Source organism: Heptranchias perlo, chromosome 33 (genome assembly GCF_035084215.1).
Source record: "Heptranchias perlo isolate sHepPer1 chromosome 33, sHepPer1.hap1, whole genome shotgun sequence".
Classification (NCBI taxonomy): Eukaryota; Metazoa; Chordata; class Chondrichthyes; order Hexanchiformes; family Hexanchidae; genus Heptranchias; species Heptranchias perlo.
Genome location: NC_090357.1, coordinates 23700964 through 23719432, shown reverse-complemented (window position 1 = coordinate 23719432; position 18469 = coordinate 23700964). Strand labels below are relative to the sequence as shown.

Sequence of the window (18469 nt, the reverse complement as noted above, 5' to 3'; positions counted from 1 at the left end):
TTCTATGATTCTCTCTCTCTTTCTCTCTCTCTCTCTCACCACCCCCCCCCCCTACCGTCCATCCCCCCTCCTTCACTTTACTTGCCCTCCTTCCTCCCTCTCTTTCTCTCCACCTTCCCTACCTCCTTTCCTCTCTCCACCCTCCCTCTTTTCCTCTGCCCTCTCTCTCTCCCTCTATGTATCCGTGTACTGTTCTTGCTGCATGTTAGGTTTCCTGAGGGTTTTGTTTAACCATTTTATTTTACCCTCTTGCTCTTGCATAGAGCTGGCGTGGACTCGATAGGTCGAATGGCCTCCTTCTGTGCTGTAACCTTTCTATGATTCTCTGGTGGGTGGGTGGGGGGGGCGCTTAGAGTGATTAACGGAGTTTCTTATTTTCATTCCATGTCCAAGGGACTGTTTACTTTGGAAAATAAAAGTCACATTTTCCACTTTCCAGGCAGATTGTTACCAGTAAAAGCAACATTTGGTGAAGAGTCCAGTCGCACCTGTACTGAGAGCCACCCACCAGCTCTTGCCATCCAAGATCAGACAAAAGGGCAGGATAGAGATGGCACAGAGAGTGGAGACATGGCTCAAGTACTGAACTTTGCTTTGATGATGAATAGGAATCGAAACCTTGATAATTAATACCTCAACTTGGTAAATAGATGTTGGCGGAAAATATGACTTAAATAAAAAACCGTCATCTGATGTCAGGTCTAAAGTTCTAGAAATTTCCAGACAGCCCAATGGAAAAACTGTACTGTCCAGCCCAAAACCAGACGGACAGCAGTGGGGAAAAAGGGATTTATGTCTCGCATAGAGGGATTCCCAGATACCTCATGTCTGGGACCCAGTGAGACTGCTAGGTGTTGAAATTAGGGAGAGATGGGGGATATAAAGCAAAAAGTTGAACATGAAAGAAAAGAAGAGCTGTGCGTGAGTCTGAGAGAGAATAACCTGGGATTCTATCTGACCGCAGAAATGTAGGAATTATTGGTCTCAAATCTCCTTGGGTCGCAATTTCCATTGGTTACTTCCACCTCTGTAATATCGCGCGTCTCCGCCCCTGCCCCAGCCCAGCGGTTGCTGAAACCCTCATCCATACTTTTGTTACCTCCAGACTCGACTATTCCAATGCTCCAATGGCCGGCCTCCCAGCTTCCACCCCCCATAAACTTATGCTCATCCCAAATCTCTGCCGCCCGTATCTTAACTAGCACCAGGTCCCGTTCTCCCATCACCCCTGGCTCCCTGTCCCCAAACACCTTGATTTTAAAATTCTCATTCTTGTGTTCAAATAAGAACACGGCCCCTCGAGCCTGCTCCACCATTCAGTAAGATTATGGCTGACCTTCGACCTCAACTCCACTTTCCCACCCGATACCCACATCCCTTGATTCCCTTGGAGTCCAAAAATCTATTGATCTCAGCCTTGAATAAACTCAATGACTGAGCATCCACAGCCCTCTGGGGTAGAGAATTCCAGAGATTTGCAACCCTCTGAATGAAGAAATTTCTCCTCATCTCAGTCCTAAATGGCTGACCCCTTACCCTGAGACTGTGACCCCCTGGTTCTAGACTGTCCAGCCAGGGGAAACAGCCTCTCAGTATCTACCCTGTCAAGCCCTCTCATAATCTTATATGTTTCAATGAGATCACCTCTTATTCTTCTAAACTCCAGAGAGTATAACTCCATCTCTCCTCAAAGGACAACCCTCTCAACCCAGGAATCAATCTAGTGAACCTTTGTTGCACCGCCTCTAAGGCAAATATATCCTTAACGAGACCAAAACTATGCACAGTACTCCAGGTGTGGCCTCACCAACGCCCTGTAGAATTGCAGCAAGACTTCCTTACTCTTGTACTCTAACCCCCTTGCAATAAAGGCCAACATACCATTTGCCTTCCTAAATGTTTGCTGTACCCACATGTTAACTTTCTGTGTTTCGTGTACAAGGACACCCAAATCCCTCTGAACACCAACATTTAATAGTTTCTCATCATTTAAAAAATATTCTGTTTTTCTATTCTTCCTACCAAAGTGAATAACTTCACATTATACTCAGCTGCCACCTTCTTGCCCACTCACATCTATCTATATTCCTCTGCAGAATCTTTGTGTCCTCCTCACAGCTTACTTTCCCACTTAGCTTTGTATCGTCAGCAAACTTGGATACATTATACTCGGTCCCTTCATCTACGTCATTAATACAGATTGTTAATAGCTGAGGCCCAAGCACTGATCCTTGCGGCACCCCACTAGTAACAGCCTGTCAACCAGAAAATGACCCGTTTATTCCTACTCTCTGTTTTCTGTCCTTTAACCAATCCTCTATCCATGCTAATATATTATCCCCAACTCCATGGGCCCTTATCTTGTGTAATAACCTTTCCTATGGCACCTTATCGAATGCCTTTTGAAGATCCAAATATACTACATCCACTGGTTCCCCTTTATCCACCCTGCTAGTTACATCCTCAAAAAACTCTTAGGGAATTTGTGTTTGACAAATCTATTTTCATAAAACCATGTTGACTCTGCCTAGTCATATTATGATTTTTTTAAAGTGCGCTGTTACCAAGTCCTTAATAATAGATTCTAGCATTTTCCCGACGACTGATGTCAAGCTAACTGGCCTGTAGTTCCCTGTTTTCTCTCTCCCTCCTTTCTTGAAATCCCTCCTTGGCCTCGTCCCTCGCCACCTCCTACAGCCCTACAACTCTCCGAGTATACTGTATTCCTCCTATTCCAGCCTCTTGTGCATCCCCGATCCCCTTCGGCCCACTCTTGGTGGCCGTGCTTTCAGCCATCTAGGCTCTAAGCTCTGGAATTCCCTTCCTAAACCTCACTACCTCTCTCTCTCCTCCTTTAAGACACTGCTTAAAATCTATGTCTTTGACCAAGCTTTTGGTCACCTGTCCTAATATCTCCTCCCTTGGCTCGGTGTCAGATTTTTTATTTGGTAACGCTCCTGTGAAGCGCCTTGGGATGTTTTACTACGTTAAAGGCGCTATATAAATGCAAGTTGTTGTTATTTCAGGATCGCGCTCTACAGTGCCCTCCAGTACTGACCCCCCACCAGAGTTGCCAAGGTTATTGGGAGGGTACCTCACTAACAGGGCGCCCCACTTTGGCCGCAGTGCTGGCACCCACCCAACTGTGGGGCGGCCCCATGAGTGAAGGTCTCTGTTGGTTTCCCTGGGCATTCTGCTGGAACTTTTTTGCATTCTCCTCCCTTCCCCCTTCTCCTAAAGCTAATGGTCCCATTGCTGGGGTACGTTCCTCCAGCACCTTTCCCAAGCGCACGCTTAACATCGCTGAGCTTATACAATGGGCAGTGGCAGGCTGTTCCACTGCAGGAGGCACGATAACCAAGCCTGTCCATAGCCAGCGCCGCTCACCTGTGCTTTCCAGCAGATAGAGATAGAGAGGAAGGTCACTGGCTGATTTCCCCGCCCCCCCCCCCCTCTCCCCCCAGCCCAAATCGGACAACAGCTATGCAGATTGGCACCCCAGCACACACGGTACCTGCCAGGGGTAGGATGGGGGCTGATGTTGGCAGTTTTTCTTCCCACACCAAGCTCTTGTTTTACCCACCCACCCCATGCAGTGCCCCCTCCCCCTACTAAGCAGGGAGTCCCCTCCTGGTGGCAGAGGAGAATGGAGCTGGCAGAGTGTTGGCAACAGCTGCCCACTCCTTTGGGCCGTCCAATTCCTTATTGGCGAACGTCTTTGTGCATGTCCGCCAGTGTCCGCCACTAACCTGTGTATTTCAAAGGAATTTTGCACAAGTAATTAACTACCTCTCCACCAAGTGAAATAAACTCCACAAGTTGGCTCTGCCAGGAGGGGGCAGCACCCACGGGAGAGCGAATCTCAGGAAGCTGTGGCTGAATAACTCACGTGCTGCCAAGGTGCGCTCCCTGCGATTGCAGAATCACCCCTTAAATCCCGGAGAAAAATATATCAAAGCAGAAATGATCCCTGATTTCAGTATTACGGAATTTCATTTTTATAACGTTATTCATTTATCCACCATACCTGGTTGCCCTAAGATGATGATGGTGGGCTGCCTTCTTGAACTGCTGCAGTCCTTTTTCTTTCATTTGTTCTCAGGGATGTGGACGTCGCTGGCAAGGCTGGCATTTATTGCCCGTCTCTAGTTGCCCTGAGGTGGTGGTTGACGTACTTCTTGAACCACAAGCGGTTTGAGTGGCTTGCTAGGCCACCTCAGAGGGCAGCTAAGGGTCAACCATGTTGGTGTGGGACTGGAGTCACATATAGGCCAGACCGGGGAAGGACGGCAGGTTTCCATCCCTAAAGGACATTCGTGAACCGGTTGGGTTTTTACGACAATCCGACAGCTTCATGGTCACTTTTACTGGTGCTTTCGTCGTGACGTTGGATCGAGAATTCCAGGATTCTGGCCTAGTGACGATGAAGGAGCGGCAATAAATGCCCAAGTCAGGATAGAGTGTGGCTTGGAGGGGACCTTGGTTGCCATTCCCATGATATTGCTGCTCTTGTCCTTCCCAACGGTAGAGGTCTTGGGGCTGGGATGTGCAGTTCAAGTACATGAACTTAATGCTATTCAATTGTGTTCTTCGAGAAAGCTATTGAGAAGGGATAGTCTGCTCCCTCCGGTGCAGTCCGAGCTTTGTTCTAACCCCGTTCCGTCTCACGCCAGGTTTATCAATGCCAGGCGGCGTATCCTGCAGCCGATGCTCGATGCCAGTAATCCTGACCCAGCTCCTAAAGCCAAGAAAATCAAATCTCAACACCGGCCCACTCAACGCTTCTGGCCTGACTCAATCGCAGCGGGAGTGCTACAGCAGCAAGGAGGGAATCCCAGTAACCCAGACAGTAAGTGTGCTCTGGGCACTGACCTCACAGTCTGACACACAACGAGTCTCAGTGCCTGATATCCTGCAGCGCTCTCTCTATCTCATAAACTGCAACACCTGCAGTCTCTTCCCCTCTACCTGTCTTTCTTGCCATTTGTTTCTATCTCTCTCCCTCTATCTCGATCCACCTTCCTCTCTCCACCTGTCTCTCCATCCTTCTCTCTCTCCTCCCCCCCTCTCCCTCCCCCACCGGCTTCCCCCCTCCACTCTGGCTTCCCCCCCTCCCCCCGGCTTTCCTCTCCCTCTCTCTCTTTCCCCTCTTCCCGCGTTTCACTCTTTCCTTTCTCTACCCCCTTTCTCTATCGCTCTCTACTCCCTTTCTCTCTTTAATTAAATACAAGTAGTAATGAACCCCTTCCCTTCCAGGCACTATGACCGCGGCTATGGACAGTCTCCAGACGCTCTCCTCAGACACTGCCACCCTCGCCATGCAGCAGGCCATGATGGCTGGTCACGCGGGCGACGACTCGCTTGACGGAACAGACGAGGAGGAGGAGATTGAAGACGAAGAGGAGGAGGAGGAGGAGGATGACAATGGGGAACTACAGACGACCAATGTCAGTGACCTGGGCCTGGACAATAGTGACTCGCTCGACTAACAGCTCTGCTTGCACACAGAGGAGGCAAAGGAAGAAAAATTCAACCAGTGTGCAGACTGTTTTTTAAAAAAAATGAAAGACTCTTCTCCATGAACAGGTCACGTCGATGTGACAGTCGTAAGAATGAAGGCCCCTGTGTCTAGAATCTATTTTGTGATTTATTCTGTATTAATGAATGTTATTGTGAATGTACCGTTCATTTTTTTCGACATTTGTTTTACATTTGTATTTTTTACTTGGCTGGTGTGGCCGTCTCCACAGGCCCTCGCTGCCCCTGGTTTTACATTTGGACTGAGGCTTTTCTTAACACTAGGGAGGGAAGGAGGGAGGGAGGGGCAAAATGACGAGACTGTGCCCCTCAGGCTCTCGCCCCCTCTTTCTCACCGAAATAAATAACGTTTGAAAAAGGGCAGATATCAGTTGTTGCACTGTTCACTCCTCCCACCCTTGCCTCCAGATCGGCCGTAATTGGCTCCCATGAGTCACGTGACCTTTAATTTTAGAACTAGTTATCTGTGTAGGATTGTCCGCTCTTGGGATGCATTCCTGGAGGTTTCATCACCCGATCTCCTCCCTCCAACTGCGTCATCTCCTTCCTAATAAACAAAAGTGTTCCTCTTGAGGCTGTTTCCCCAGGCTGGAGAGTCTACAATTAGAGGGCATAGTCTCCAGATAAGGGGTCGGCCATTCAGGACTGAGATGAGGAAAAATTTCTTCACTTAGAAAGTTGTGAATCTTTGGAATTCTCTACCCCAGAGGGCTGTGGACGGTCAGTCGTTGATTATATTCAAGATTGAGATCGATAGATTTTTGGACTCGAGGGGAATCAAGGGATATGGGGATCGGGCAGGAAAGTGAAGTTGAGGTTGAAGATCAGTCATGATCTGATTGACTGGCGGAGCAGGAGGGGCCTTGTGGCCTACTCCCGCTCCTATTTCTTATGTTCTTAAGACAATTCAAAAAACACAATTTTACTTTAATGCCCCTATGATTTTTCTCCCGGGTGTTGCCCGCAGCAATGTCCAGAAGATTAATCTTTAGTTCCTGGAGACCTGGAGGGTTGGCAACCCTATCCCTGCAGCATGGCGAACTTGGGCCTACCGAGTGGATTTTTCAACCAAGGAGTTTTCAATATCGCCTTGCTGTTGACTGATGACACCAGACTTTGGTTTGTCCCCAGGATTGCTGCTTGCCTTGTTTTGAACTCTAGTTTTTGAGTAGCTGTCCAGAAATTTCTAAAATATGAATCAAATACTAAAAAGCCTGTTTTTGGGGGGAAAATTTAAGCCCTTTTTCACTAAGCACCTTCCACACACTGTAGGAGTATGGCTCATCTCGATAGGTTCTGGAGCAATCACTTAAAAATGTCATCACAGTGTTGTGCGTCGTCACTGCCGCATGCGGCTTTCAACTGTGTTGTACAAAGCATCAAGAGTTATGCCTTTGCACCAATTTATTTTTTTCCTCAACTGCTTGCTTCTAGTTTCTCCTCAGCACTAGATTAGATTAGATGTCACTGTAGTCTGATGTGTTTCCAACTGGACAGTTAATACACAGTCCATCTGGCATCTGAATCATAAGGTAACACTCCCAGGCCAATATTTAGCAGGCGTAAACAAGGTGGGGAGAGCAGCACTCAATCATTTCGTTATTCACCCTCCTGGGAACATAAGAACAGGAGGTTCTGTTCAACCCCTCAAGCCTGTTCTGCCATTCAATTAGATCATGGCTGATCTGTACCTCAACTCCATTTACCCGCCTTTGTTCCATATCCACCCAGAGTTTGTCCAAGAAATACTCGGGATTTGGGGACGCCCAGAGACAGACCTGTTCACTTCTCCAGACAGTCATCACTTCTAAATGTTGCATCCTCTAGAGCAGTTGTCACTTGAGGCTGGATGCTGGATGGTTTCTGTGTTTCCATTGTTCACCAAATCCCTCGAGTAATTCATGACACAAAGGCACCTTTGACCTTAAAAACTACAACTCTTGGACATCCGGGCAGTGAACGGGGAGAGGATTCTACTGGCCTTCAGGAGAAATCTCCCGTAAGAGGTGAGTAAAGGAGAGTCAAATATTGTCTTCAAACCTGGAAATATTCCATTTGACAGCTTGGCTATTAAAAGGTGACTGCTGTTGAATTGGGATCTTCCCTCACTCTCTTCTCTGTGTGACATCTAATAGGGGTTCTGACACAAATTGAAAATAGTCTTCTGCTAAATCAGTTAATTCCATTTTTATACACTGTCCCTCACATTCTGTGTTTCCTTCGAGGTTGGTTTTAAACCCAGTTCTATTTGAATTCATATTGCAGCTATACCATTTGTCATTAGACTGAAGCCATTCTCTTCGATCCCACTTCAAACACCATACCATTGCCACTGATTCCATAGGGACAGGAGTAGGCCGTTCAGCCCCTCGAGCCTGCTGCGCCATTCTATTAGATCGTTGCTGATCTGTACTCAACGTCATTTGCCCACCTTTGCTCCATATCCCTTGATGCCCTTACCCAACAAAAATCTGTCAATGCCAGTTTTGAAATTTTCCAGCACCCACACCCTTTTGGGGGAAGAGTGTTCCAGATTTCCACCACCCTTTGTATGAAAAGAGCATCCTGATTTCATTCCTGAATGGCCTAGCTCTAATTTTAAAATTGTGCTCTCTTTGTTCTGGATTCCCCCACCAGAGGAAATTGTTTTTCTGTATCTACCCTATTTGTATCCCTTCATCTTGTTAAATACCTCAATTAGATCACCCCTTAACCTTGTGAACTCAAGGGACTATAAGGCAAGTTTATACAAACTGTCCTCATAATGTAAACCTTTAAACCCTGGTATCATTCTGGTGAATCTGCACTATACCAGCTCCAAGGCCAATATATCCTTCCTGAGGTGTGGGGATCAAAACTGAATGCAGTAGTCCAGATGGCGTCTGACCAAGGTCTATACGACTGAAGCTATAACTTCCCTTTGTATTTCAGCCCCCTTGAGATAAAGACCAACATTAGGAATATAGAAACAGGAGTAGGCCATTCGGCCCCTCGAGCCTGTTCTGCCATTCAGTTAGATCATGGCTGATCTGTATCTTGACTCCATCTACCCACCTTGGTTCCATAACCCTTAATACCCTTGCCTAACGAAAATCTATCAATCTCAGTTTTGAAATTTTTGGGAGAGAGTTCCAGATTTCCACTACCCTTTGAAGAAGTGCTTCCTGACATCACCCCTGAATGGCCTAGCTCTACTTTTAAGGTTATGCCCCTTTGTTCTAGACTCTCTCACCAAAGAAAATAGTTTCTACCCTATCAAATCCTTTAATCATCTTAAACACGTCAATTGGATCACCCCTTAAACTTCTATATTCAAGGGAACGCAAGCCTAGTTAATGCAACCTGTCCTCATAATTTAACCCTTTTAGCCCAGGTATCATTCTGGTGAATCTGTGCCGCACCCCCTCCAAGGCAAATATATCCTTCCTGAGCCTTTTTGATTACCTCTGCACATCCCAATCCCTTTGTTTCTCCACAGTTCCTAATCTCCATTTAGAAAATATTCTGATTTGTCTTTTTGTGGAACCAAACTGGATGACGTCGTGCTTCCAGATGTTGAACTCCATCTGCCACAGTTTTGCCCACTCACAATCTATCTAAGTCTCTTCTAAACTTCCTGCTCCCATCTACACAACATCCAACAATTTCCCTGGCCGCTATCTCAGGTTGACCAGACTGTTCACAACCTTGGTGCTCTATTCAACCCCAGCTAAGCTTCTGACCTATATCCTCTCCATCACAAAGACTTCCATTTTCGTGACATTGCCCACTTCTGCCCCTGCCCAGCTCCATGACCAAACCCCTCCTCATATCTCCTCTGGCTCGGCATCCATTTTTGTCTGATTATGCCTCTGGGAAGTGCCTGGGATGTTTTTCCATTGTTAAAAGTGCACATTGTTGTAGCCATTTCTGCTCATTGAGTGTCCTGTTTTGTGTAGGCTATTTGGAAAATTGTGCCCAAATAGATCTTCACTGCTTCCCAGTTAATTTAGTTCTTTAGTAGTTAGTGTATTCCCAGTTCAAACCTCTGGGATCGTGTGATCTGAAGTCTCTTACACGGAATACTGGAGTATGATTAGCTTTCATTTTGGCTCTGAGTTGGTGAACTGCAAGCTTTTATTGCAGATCACCCCAGAAGAGTGGGCCCTATGATAAGTTGCTTCCTAATTTCATTTGGGCCAAGAAGTCCCATTGTTCTACTTGCTGCCACCTCATTTGGGAGTGAAGACTTGTTTCCACTATGAGGATGCTAGTAGAGCCCCAAAGTTGTTTATTTCTCATACAAGCCACTTCCAGAAATCTTGACAGTTGAGTGAAAGACACAGCACCTTATCACATGATGTTCCAAAGCACTTCACATACAATGAATTACTTTGAAGTAGAGTCATCATTACTGTCTACGCTGCAGCCATTTTGTGCACAGCGAGGCCCTATGATGTATGGACATCTAATCTTTATTTTTGTGCTGTTGGTTGAAGGAGGCCTGGTGACTAGGAATCTCGGGATGTGGGCATCACTGGCAAAGCAGTATTTATTGCCCTTTCCTGGTTGCCCTGAGGGGTAACAACAGTAAGGGACTGGAGTCACGGGTAGGCCAGATGGGCAGCTATAATGGTCATTTTGCTAGAACACAAATTACTAGATTTATTGAATTCAATTTCACAACTTGCAGCCAAAACATTTGTCACAGGGGTTTGAATTCATGACCTCTTGGTCACTAGTCCAGTGCCATAGCCTCTAGGCGTACCCTGGAGAGTTTCTTGCTCTTCTTTGAATAGGACTGTTGGATCTTTAGCATCCACTTGAACAGGCAGACGGGTCTCTATTTAATATTCCATCTGAATGACAAAGACCCCTACAATGTAGCACTCTCTCAGTACTGCACTGAAATGCCAGCTAACATTATGTACTCAAATCTTGGAGTCTGACTTGAACCCATAACTTTGACTCAGAGATGAGAGTTCTACTAACTGAGCCGGCTGACACTTGGATGCAAAGAGTGATAGGTAAACCAATGGATAACTAAGTAAGTGGTTGAGTGCGATTAACATTGTTACCGTCTTGCAGAGAAGCAGCCAGGGGCAGGTTAAAAGTCATTCCAGCTGCATCCTGGGCATCTCTCAATCAACTTCCAATTGAAGTATTTGTAAAATTGTCACATGGAATAATCCTCACATATTTACTAAACATTTTCAGATAATTGGCAAAAGAACCACGGGGAGACGAGGAGATTTTTTTAATGCAGCGAGTTGTTATGATCTGGAATGCACTATCCGAAAGGGCGGTGGAAGCAGATCCAATAGTAACTTTCAAAAGAGAATTGGATAACTACTTGAAAAGGAAAGATTTGCAGGACAATGGGGAAAGAGCAGGGGGAGTGGGACTAATTGGGTAGCTCTTTCAAAGAGCCGGCACAGGCACGATGGGCCGAATGGCCTCCGTCTGTGCTGTAGGATTCTATGAATTTATGATTACTGCCTAGGCTGATCATTGATCTTTGGCAGATCATCCCGATGGTTGGTATCGTGGCTTCTCTGCTGGGGCCTCCCTCTTCCTAACTTGAGATCCTTTGGTATATTCCTATGCTATGTGGAGGATTGCACAATGAAGAAGGACCTTGTAGGGTATTTGTCATTCTTTGAATGATAGGCATGCTCTACACACCTTCCCTTCCTGCAGCGTCCAAGGGTTTTGGGGTAGTGGGTTAGTTGTGGGTCAATTTCAGTTTAGCTTCATGTCAAAATTAGCAGGTCCTGATGCATTTTACAACACAAGAGTAGGAGACCATGTGTAATTTTGCCCACCTATGTCATGACAATATTTTCATATACATGCTAAGCATGTAGTTTCCCCAGAACCAAGCAAGTTAGGCGTTACTTCTACAGTGTGCAAAATATGCATATTAGAAGAATAAAGTTGACCCTACAAGCTAAGCAATCTATTATATCCATGCATACGTGTGTCTATCATGAGGTAGAGACATGTATTATTAAGATTTTGCGTTATTTTTTATCAGCAGCCAAACAAACCTTTGAACTCCAGTCCAGATCTCCACCTCCTGTCCAGCTTTGGACTTGGCAAGAGGTGGCAATCGGTGTATGTGTTGGTAACCAAGGAAACCATATTTGAAATTTCTCAAAGGAAAGGAGGAGGAGGTTGAGCTTATTTAAAACTCACTTTGTATCATCACTAAAGTCATTTAATTTTTTTATTTTCTGTTATGTTGTTTTTATTCGTATTTTGAGCACATTATCTAAATATTTGTGGCCCAAATGAGGGAGGAGGGAATAGTCAACACAATGAACCTTTTAGGGCCTAGTTTGCATCAACTGTTTTTTTTGGTCATCCAGATGTCTGAGATGCACATAAACCCATGATTAAGAGTGTCCAAATCCTGCGAAATGTGGGATCTGGGGTGCAGGCTGTTTCTTGCATCTGTAAGCTGTCTAAAACTATGCAGCTTACAGATGCAGAGCATTGGTAGGGTTCCTGCTGCTTGCCCAACTAGGGCCTTCCCCTCAGACTGTTGGCTTGCAGGGTTATCTGGAGCTGAGACATACCAGCTGACAGTGACAGGCCAACCCCTCCAGGTCCCATCAATGAAATACTGAGGACCTACCTAGCTCAGGTATCTGGTTACTGAGTCTGCCGCAAAGGAGCAACCCAGTTCCAATTTCTCATTGCCAGATGTGTCATCTTGAAGCCAACTCAACCTGGAGACATTGCCTAAGTTCCCTTTCCCCGCTTCAAAGGAGGATCGTCACCAGCTGGTCATTTAGACAACTAATAAATACAAGTTTGAGCCCTCGCATTAGCAACTCCTCACGAGCTTGCAATGGTGAGCAGCGCAACTCAATGTGTTGATACACTGCTGCCATCTTCCCGATTACACCCCATTGAACGGTAGTCCCACTAGTTTAAGGTACAGAGCTTTGGGAACAGCAGTCTGCTTCTCTTCAACCCCAATCCTGGATATATAAACCCTTCTTCACACCCTTGACCTCCAGGTAATTATTTCCAACAATTGCCATCTCAAGCCTAAGTATTTCCTCATCAGCTACTTGACATACATTCTCCTTCAGTTTGGTCGGGAAATTCTACGTTGGAAAGCTAACATGCCTGTCACCTAGACATCTGAGTCCAATGCACATGCCAGGCTTAATCCAGGCCCTCAGTTTTGGCAAAAAGTTGTACCCATCGTGAAGTCAATGCCCTCTTAAGGTTACTGACATGGTGTAGGTGAGAGTCCTCCCTTCTTGCAACCACTTCGTCTTCTAGCCACAAAGCCACCTCACAGCTTGGTCCCAGATCTGACATGGGCCGAAGGGAGCCCGTCCATTGCATGCCTAGTAGTTGTGAGTCACGGAGGAGAACTGTTTGGATGCACAAAGCTTAACTCCCCATCAGCGGTGAAGCTTCTAGTTTTGTTACAAGTGCTTTTCCAGGTTTTTTTTCCTCTCCTATGTCAGAACCTCTCTGCTTCGTTACCTGGACAACTGTATCACGGTTCTGTTCAGCAGAAGTTAGAGTTCAGATTCTTCAAGAGCACTACGGAATATTTGTTAAGATGAACTCTTGAGTTTTAACACTGTATATAATCTGTGTAAAAAATGGAAAAAAAGGGAATGCTACATTTTTTTAAACTGTCATTTGTTTTTCACTTTGCTTCAAACCAGGGATGTTTTTACAAATCATACTGTATTAGTAGAAATTATATCGTTGTTTAGCTGTTGAAAGGTAATGCCTGCTTTTATTTTTAGGAAGAATTCCTGATGAATTTTGGACTCCTGGGAAACCATGGGTGGGGATAGGGGGGCTGTAAAAATAAACAGAAGATGTCTGGGGAGTCGGTGTTTGGGTAAACGTCTAATTGTAGTTGTGCTGTGATGCCCAATATCAGTCAGCTGATGGTGACAGTTAATCTAGGCATCCTGGGCTTGGGCGCAGGGTGGGGAGGCAATCAGCAGAGTTCCTGTTCCTGATCACTGCCCCTGAGACCTCCTGCTAGAAGTGTGAACTGGATCAGGCTTGACTACAATGCTGTTTATGTTTGAACCGCCTTCTGACTCTCACTGGATTCACACCTAACGACGTGTGAGGCACTGGAGGGCTGCTGGGCATCTCCAAACCCTACCTCAGCATGATTCAGCATCTTCACAAGGTAGAGACAGATGAGGAAGGCCATTTGACCCATCCTAGCTTATCTGTCCAACTCAAATCGTAGCTCAAGATCCAACTTTCCCCTTATCACAGCATCCATTGTTTCTCAAATGATGCCAAGGTTTATGCCTCCACTGGTCTACCTAAAAGTTCTTCCCTATGTTGACCACCCTTTGCATGCAATGGAACTTCCTGACCTCAGTCCTAAATTTGCCTTTTTCTAGTTCGAACCTGTGTCCTGCTCTCACAGATTAGTTTGAAGTGGGATTCCATTTGCTTATCATTTACTATCTTATATACTGCTATAATATCACCTCTCGGTCACCTCCTGTCAAGGCTGAAAAAGCCCAAGATTCTCCAGTCTTTCCTCGTACTTTACTTCTCCAGTGTTAGGGATCAGCCTCAAAAAAAGAAAAAGAAAGACTTGCATTTATATCATGGCTTTCACAACCTCCTCAGCATTTTACAGCCAATGAAGTACTTTTGAAGTGTAGTCACTGTTGTAATGTAGGAAGCGCAGCAACCAATTTGCACACAGCAAGATCCCACAAATAGCAATGTGATAATGACCAGATAATCTGCTTTAGTGATGTTGGTTGAAGGAGAAATATTGGCCAGGACACCGGGGAGAACTCTCCTGCTCTTCTTCAAAATAGTGCCATGGGATCTTTTACGTCCATCTGAAAGGGCGGGCAGGCGGGGGCCTCGGTTTAACGTCTCACCTGAAAGACGGCCATCTCCGACAGTGCAGCACTCCCTCAGTGTTCCTAAGCCACGAGGTCATCTGCGGAGGGGGGGAAGAGGAGGTTGTAATGGGCCATGAACTGAGTTCCCAATCTCAGCCTCGAGCTTCTTCACAGATGGAGAGCTGCTCTGGTGCACCCTCTAGTGTCTAGCTTCAGCAGGGACGTGACTAATTAGTGGAGACACAGTGAAGGAGAAAATACTCGTAAGAAGAGAGAATCTCCTAAGCTCCATGGCTCAGTCAATAAATACACTCCCTCAGCTAGGACTGAGCCATACAGACCAGGAAGACCACCGTTTTCATCCCGTCTGTGCTGAGTTTCTGATCTCAGCTGAGGCACCACAATTAGCCTCTGTTTCTCTGGATTAGCATTAATGAGGGAAAATAATATCCAGGATTCCCACTCCTCTTCCTTCTCTAGTGATTCCTGCTGGAAACTGTGTGTGCTGGTTTTTTGAGCGAGTGCTAGATGAGGGTCAGTTGGTGCTCCTTCTGGTCAAATGTTCTGTTGACACTCACTGTTTAGGGTTACGTGTGAAAAATGTCCACCTGGGTGAGGTAATGGCAGCTGTCCAGCAGTAGCAGGACTGTAGCCCAACAAGAATCATCTCCTTCAGGAGAGGAAGTAAGAGAACTGGAGAGGAGGACGTAGAATTGGAGCTTCGTCGTCCAACTGTGTTGTCACAGGTCTTCAATACGGTGCAATGGTGAGTGTGTGAAATTTGCCCACGGGTACAAGTCTAGATTTTCGTCCGTCCGAATTGCCCGCAGAGAGCATTCAGAGCTGGATTACACGAGTGTGAAGTACTGGTGGTTGTGGGTTTGTCACTGGTGTTGGTAGCAGTGGGAGCAATTTAAGATACTCGAGTGAACACCCGCAGCATCCAAGCACTGCTCTGCCCAGTTAATGTGTGCCCTGTTGGTGGGGCAATAGGAAGAGGTTCTGCACCACCATCGGCCTCTCTTGGGACACTACCAGAGGCATGGCATTCACCTCCCTTAAAAGTCTACGGCGTTCAGTTCTGGGCACCGCACTTCAGGAAGGATATATTGGCCTTGGAGGGGGTGCAGCACAGATTCACCAGAATGATACCAGGGCTTGGAGGGTTAAATTATGAGGATAGGTTGCATAAACTTAGCTTGTATTCCCTTGAGTATCGGAGATGGATGGGTAATCTGATTGAGGTTTTTAAAATGTTGAAAGGATTCGATAGGGTAGATACAGAAAAACTATTTCCTCTGGTGGGGGAATCAAGAACGAGAGGACATCTTCTTAAAATTTATGCTAGACCATTCAGGAGGGAAATCAGGAAGGACTTCATCACACAAAGGGCAGTGGAAATTTGGAACTCTCTCCCCCAAAAGGCTGTGGATGCTGGGGGTCAATTGGAGCTTTTGACACTGAGATAGACAGATTTTTGTTAGCTAAGGGTATCAAGGGATATGGAGCTAAAGTGGGGAAATGGAGTTGAGGTGCAGATCAGCCTTAATCTAATTGAATAGCGGAGCAGGCTCAAGGGGCTGAATAGCCTACTCCTCTTCCTAATTTACTGTGCCAGCAGCAACCGGTCAACCCACTCACCTTCCGCTATCAATATAAAGGAGCTTTAAGAGCATCGCACAAGACACATGCAATATTAAAGTATATTGGCTTAAGCTATCTTGGTTACTACTGCATTAAATAAACACCAATGGTTTCTTTGTAACAGAGGTTGAGGGTGAGTTTATGTGGGAGAGCAGATTGTGTTTAGACTGCACAGTAAGAGTAACTGACTAGCTAAATAGCGACCGGAGGCGCCTGTGCTTTTAAGGGCGCCCTGGGGCTAGATTCCCTTCCTGACTTTGTTTCTTTGTGTGTTTACTCTGAAAACAAATTGCTGATGCAGTGTCTTCACTGTGGCAATCAATACTTGGCCTTAACAGCACCTCTGGACTGGAATTGTTCCCAGAGTGTTCTTTAGCTATGAAGGTGGTGTCACTGGCCGTGCTGGCCTGTGAACTATATTAACTGGTTGTCAGCCATGGCTCAGTGATAGCACTCTTGCTTCTGCGTCAGAAGGTCATGGGTTCAAATCCCACTCCGGGCCTTGAGCACATAATTCAGGCTGACACTTCAGTGCAGTACTGAGGGAGTGCTGCATTGTCAGAGGTGCCGTCTTTCAGGGGAGACATTAAACCAAGGCCTCGTCTGCCCTTACGGGTGAATATAAAAGATCCCATGGTGCTATTTGAAGAAGAGCAAGGGAATTCTCCCAGTGCCCTGGCCACTATTTATCCCTCAACCAACATCAATAGAACAGATGATCTGCTCATATATTTCATTGCTGTTTATGGGACCTTGCTGTGTGAAAACTGGCTGCCACATCTCCTATAGTACATAGTGACATAACTTTAAAAGTACTTTGTGGGCTGTAAAGTGCTTTGGGACATCCTGAGGTTATGAAAGGTGCTATATAAATGCAAGTCCTTTCTTTCTAACTGAACCAGTGTTAGCTGAGTATAAATTCCTAGCAGGCCATGAGAAAATGAACTCGGTGTCGAATCTTTTCTTTCTTACTGTGCAATTGATGCAATTTATTAGTACCGTGGAGACAGTTTCTGAAATAAGAACAAAAGAAATGTACAGCTCCGTAATGGTCTCGATTGATCAGCAGACTGTAGTTCCCAGGTCTGTGTGAGTTGGCTCACTTCAGCTGGGATGTCCATTTGGGCACTATAATTGACCATGGTGACCCCGAACTAGGGAGTGGGGGGATGGGGGTGGGAGGATTTCAGCCTGAGTTCCTCATCGAAAGTGCATGTGTGTTGTCATTAAGTGAGGAGAAGATCGGCTATGAATCCCTCCATGGTAAAATAGCTTGGCTGCACTCACTGTCTGGGCTCACCTGTGCCCCACTTTCTCTGGTCCTGAATCGTAACTAAAGCCTCTCATCCTGATATCATCTTAGTGAATCTCTTCTGCACCCTCTCCATGGCCTTGATATCCTTCTAAAGGGAGGCACCCAAAACTAGACCCGATATTCTAACTGCAGTCTAACCAACAATTTGTATAGGTTTGGCAAAACTACTTTGCTTTTATACCCTGTGCCCCTATTTATAAAATCTAGGAGCCCGTTTGTTTTTTGCAGCTTTTTCATCTTGTCCTCCTACTTTTGTAGATTTGGGTAACTGAACTCCAAAGTTTCTCTATTCTTCTATATCTTTTAAAGTTTTATCTAACGGAGGGAGAAACTCACTAGGATGGAGTTTTTCTGAGATTTTGTATTCCCCTCCATCTCCCGTTTTCTCACCTGCTTTTGCAAAGGCACTGATTATTCCTGAGGTACGGTTCTACAGGATTCTCGCTGAACGCTAATATCTGAACTCAATTGCATCTTCATGTCCGAGTTTCAGTGATGAGTTTGGTTTTGCTATTTGACCATAATGGACAACAATCCATGCAGGGGTGGATTGATTGAATGTATCCTTGCATTTTCCTTGAAGGTTGAGCTTCCATTAGGTTTCTTGGACCACTTCTTTGGATAGGCAATCAAAGTTGACTGAAGTGACAACAACTTGCATTTATACAGCGCCTTTAACATAGTAAAATTCTCACGGTGCTTCAAGACAGGAGCATATTCAGACAAAATTGATGCAGAGCCAAAGAAGGAGACATTAGAACAGGTGACCAAGCCCTCGGTCAAATAGGTAGGTTTTAAGTAGCATCTTAAAGGAGGAGTGAGAGTTGGAGAGGCAGAGAGTTTTAGGGAGGTAATTCCAGAGTTTAGGACCTAGACAGCTGAAGACACGGCTGCCAATGGCGGGACAAAGGAAATGGGGGATGTGCAAGAGGCCAGAGTTAGAGGAACGCAGGGTTCTTGGAGGGTTGTAGGGCTGGAGGAGGTTACAGAGATAGGGAGGGAAGAAGCCATGGAGGGATTTGAACACAAGGATAAGAATTGTAAATTTGAAGCATTGAATGACTGGGAGCTAATGTAAGTCAGCAAGCACAGGGGTGATGGGCGAACGGGACTTGGTGCGAGTTAG

At 45.9% G+C, this 18469-nt stretch overlaps 1 protein-coding gene across 5 annotated transcripts in view; it reads left to right on the top strand.

Annotated features, from left to right (window-relative positions):
- Positions 1-5899, top strand: part of pknox2 (pbx/knotted 1 homeobox 2) — a 343270-nt gene extending 337371 nt beyond the window's left edge. For all 5 annotated transcript variants that reach the window (XM_067971059.1, XM_067971057.1, XM_067971055.1 and 2 more), the window contains 2 exons: positions 4674-4849; positions 5257-5899. In XM_067971059.1, coding sequence (XP_067827160.1) covers positions 4674-4849; positions 5257-5489 — 409 coding nt within the window. In that variant the 3' untranslated portion in view covers positions 5490-5899. The remainder of the gene's footprint in view (positions 1-4673; positions 4850-5256) is intronic.
- Positions 5900-18469: the final 12570 nt, after the last annotated feature.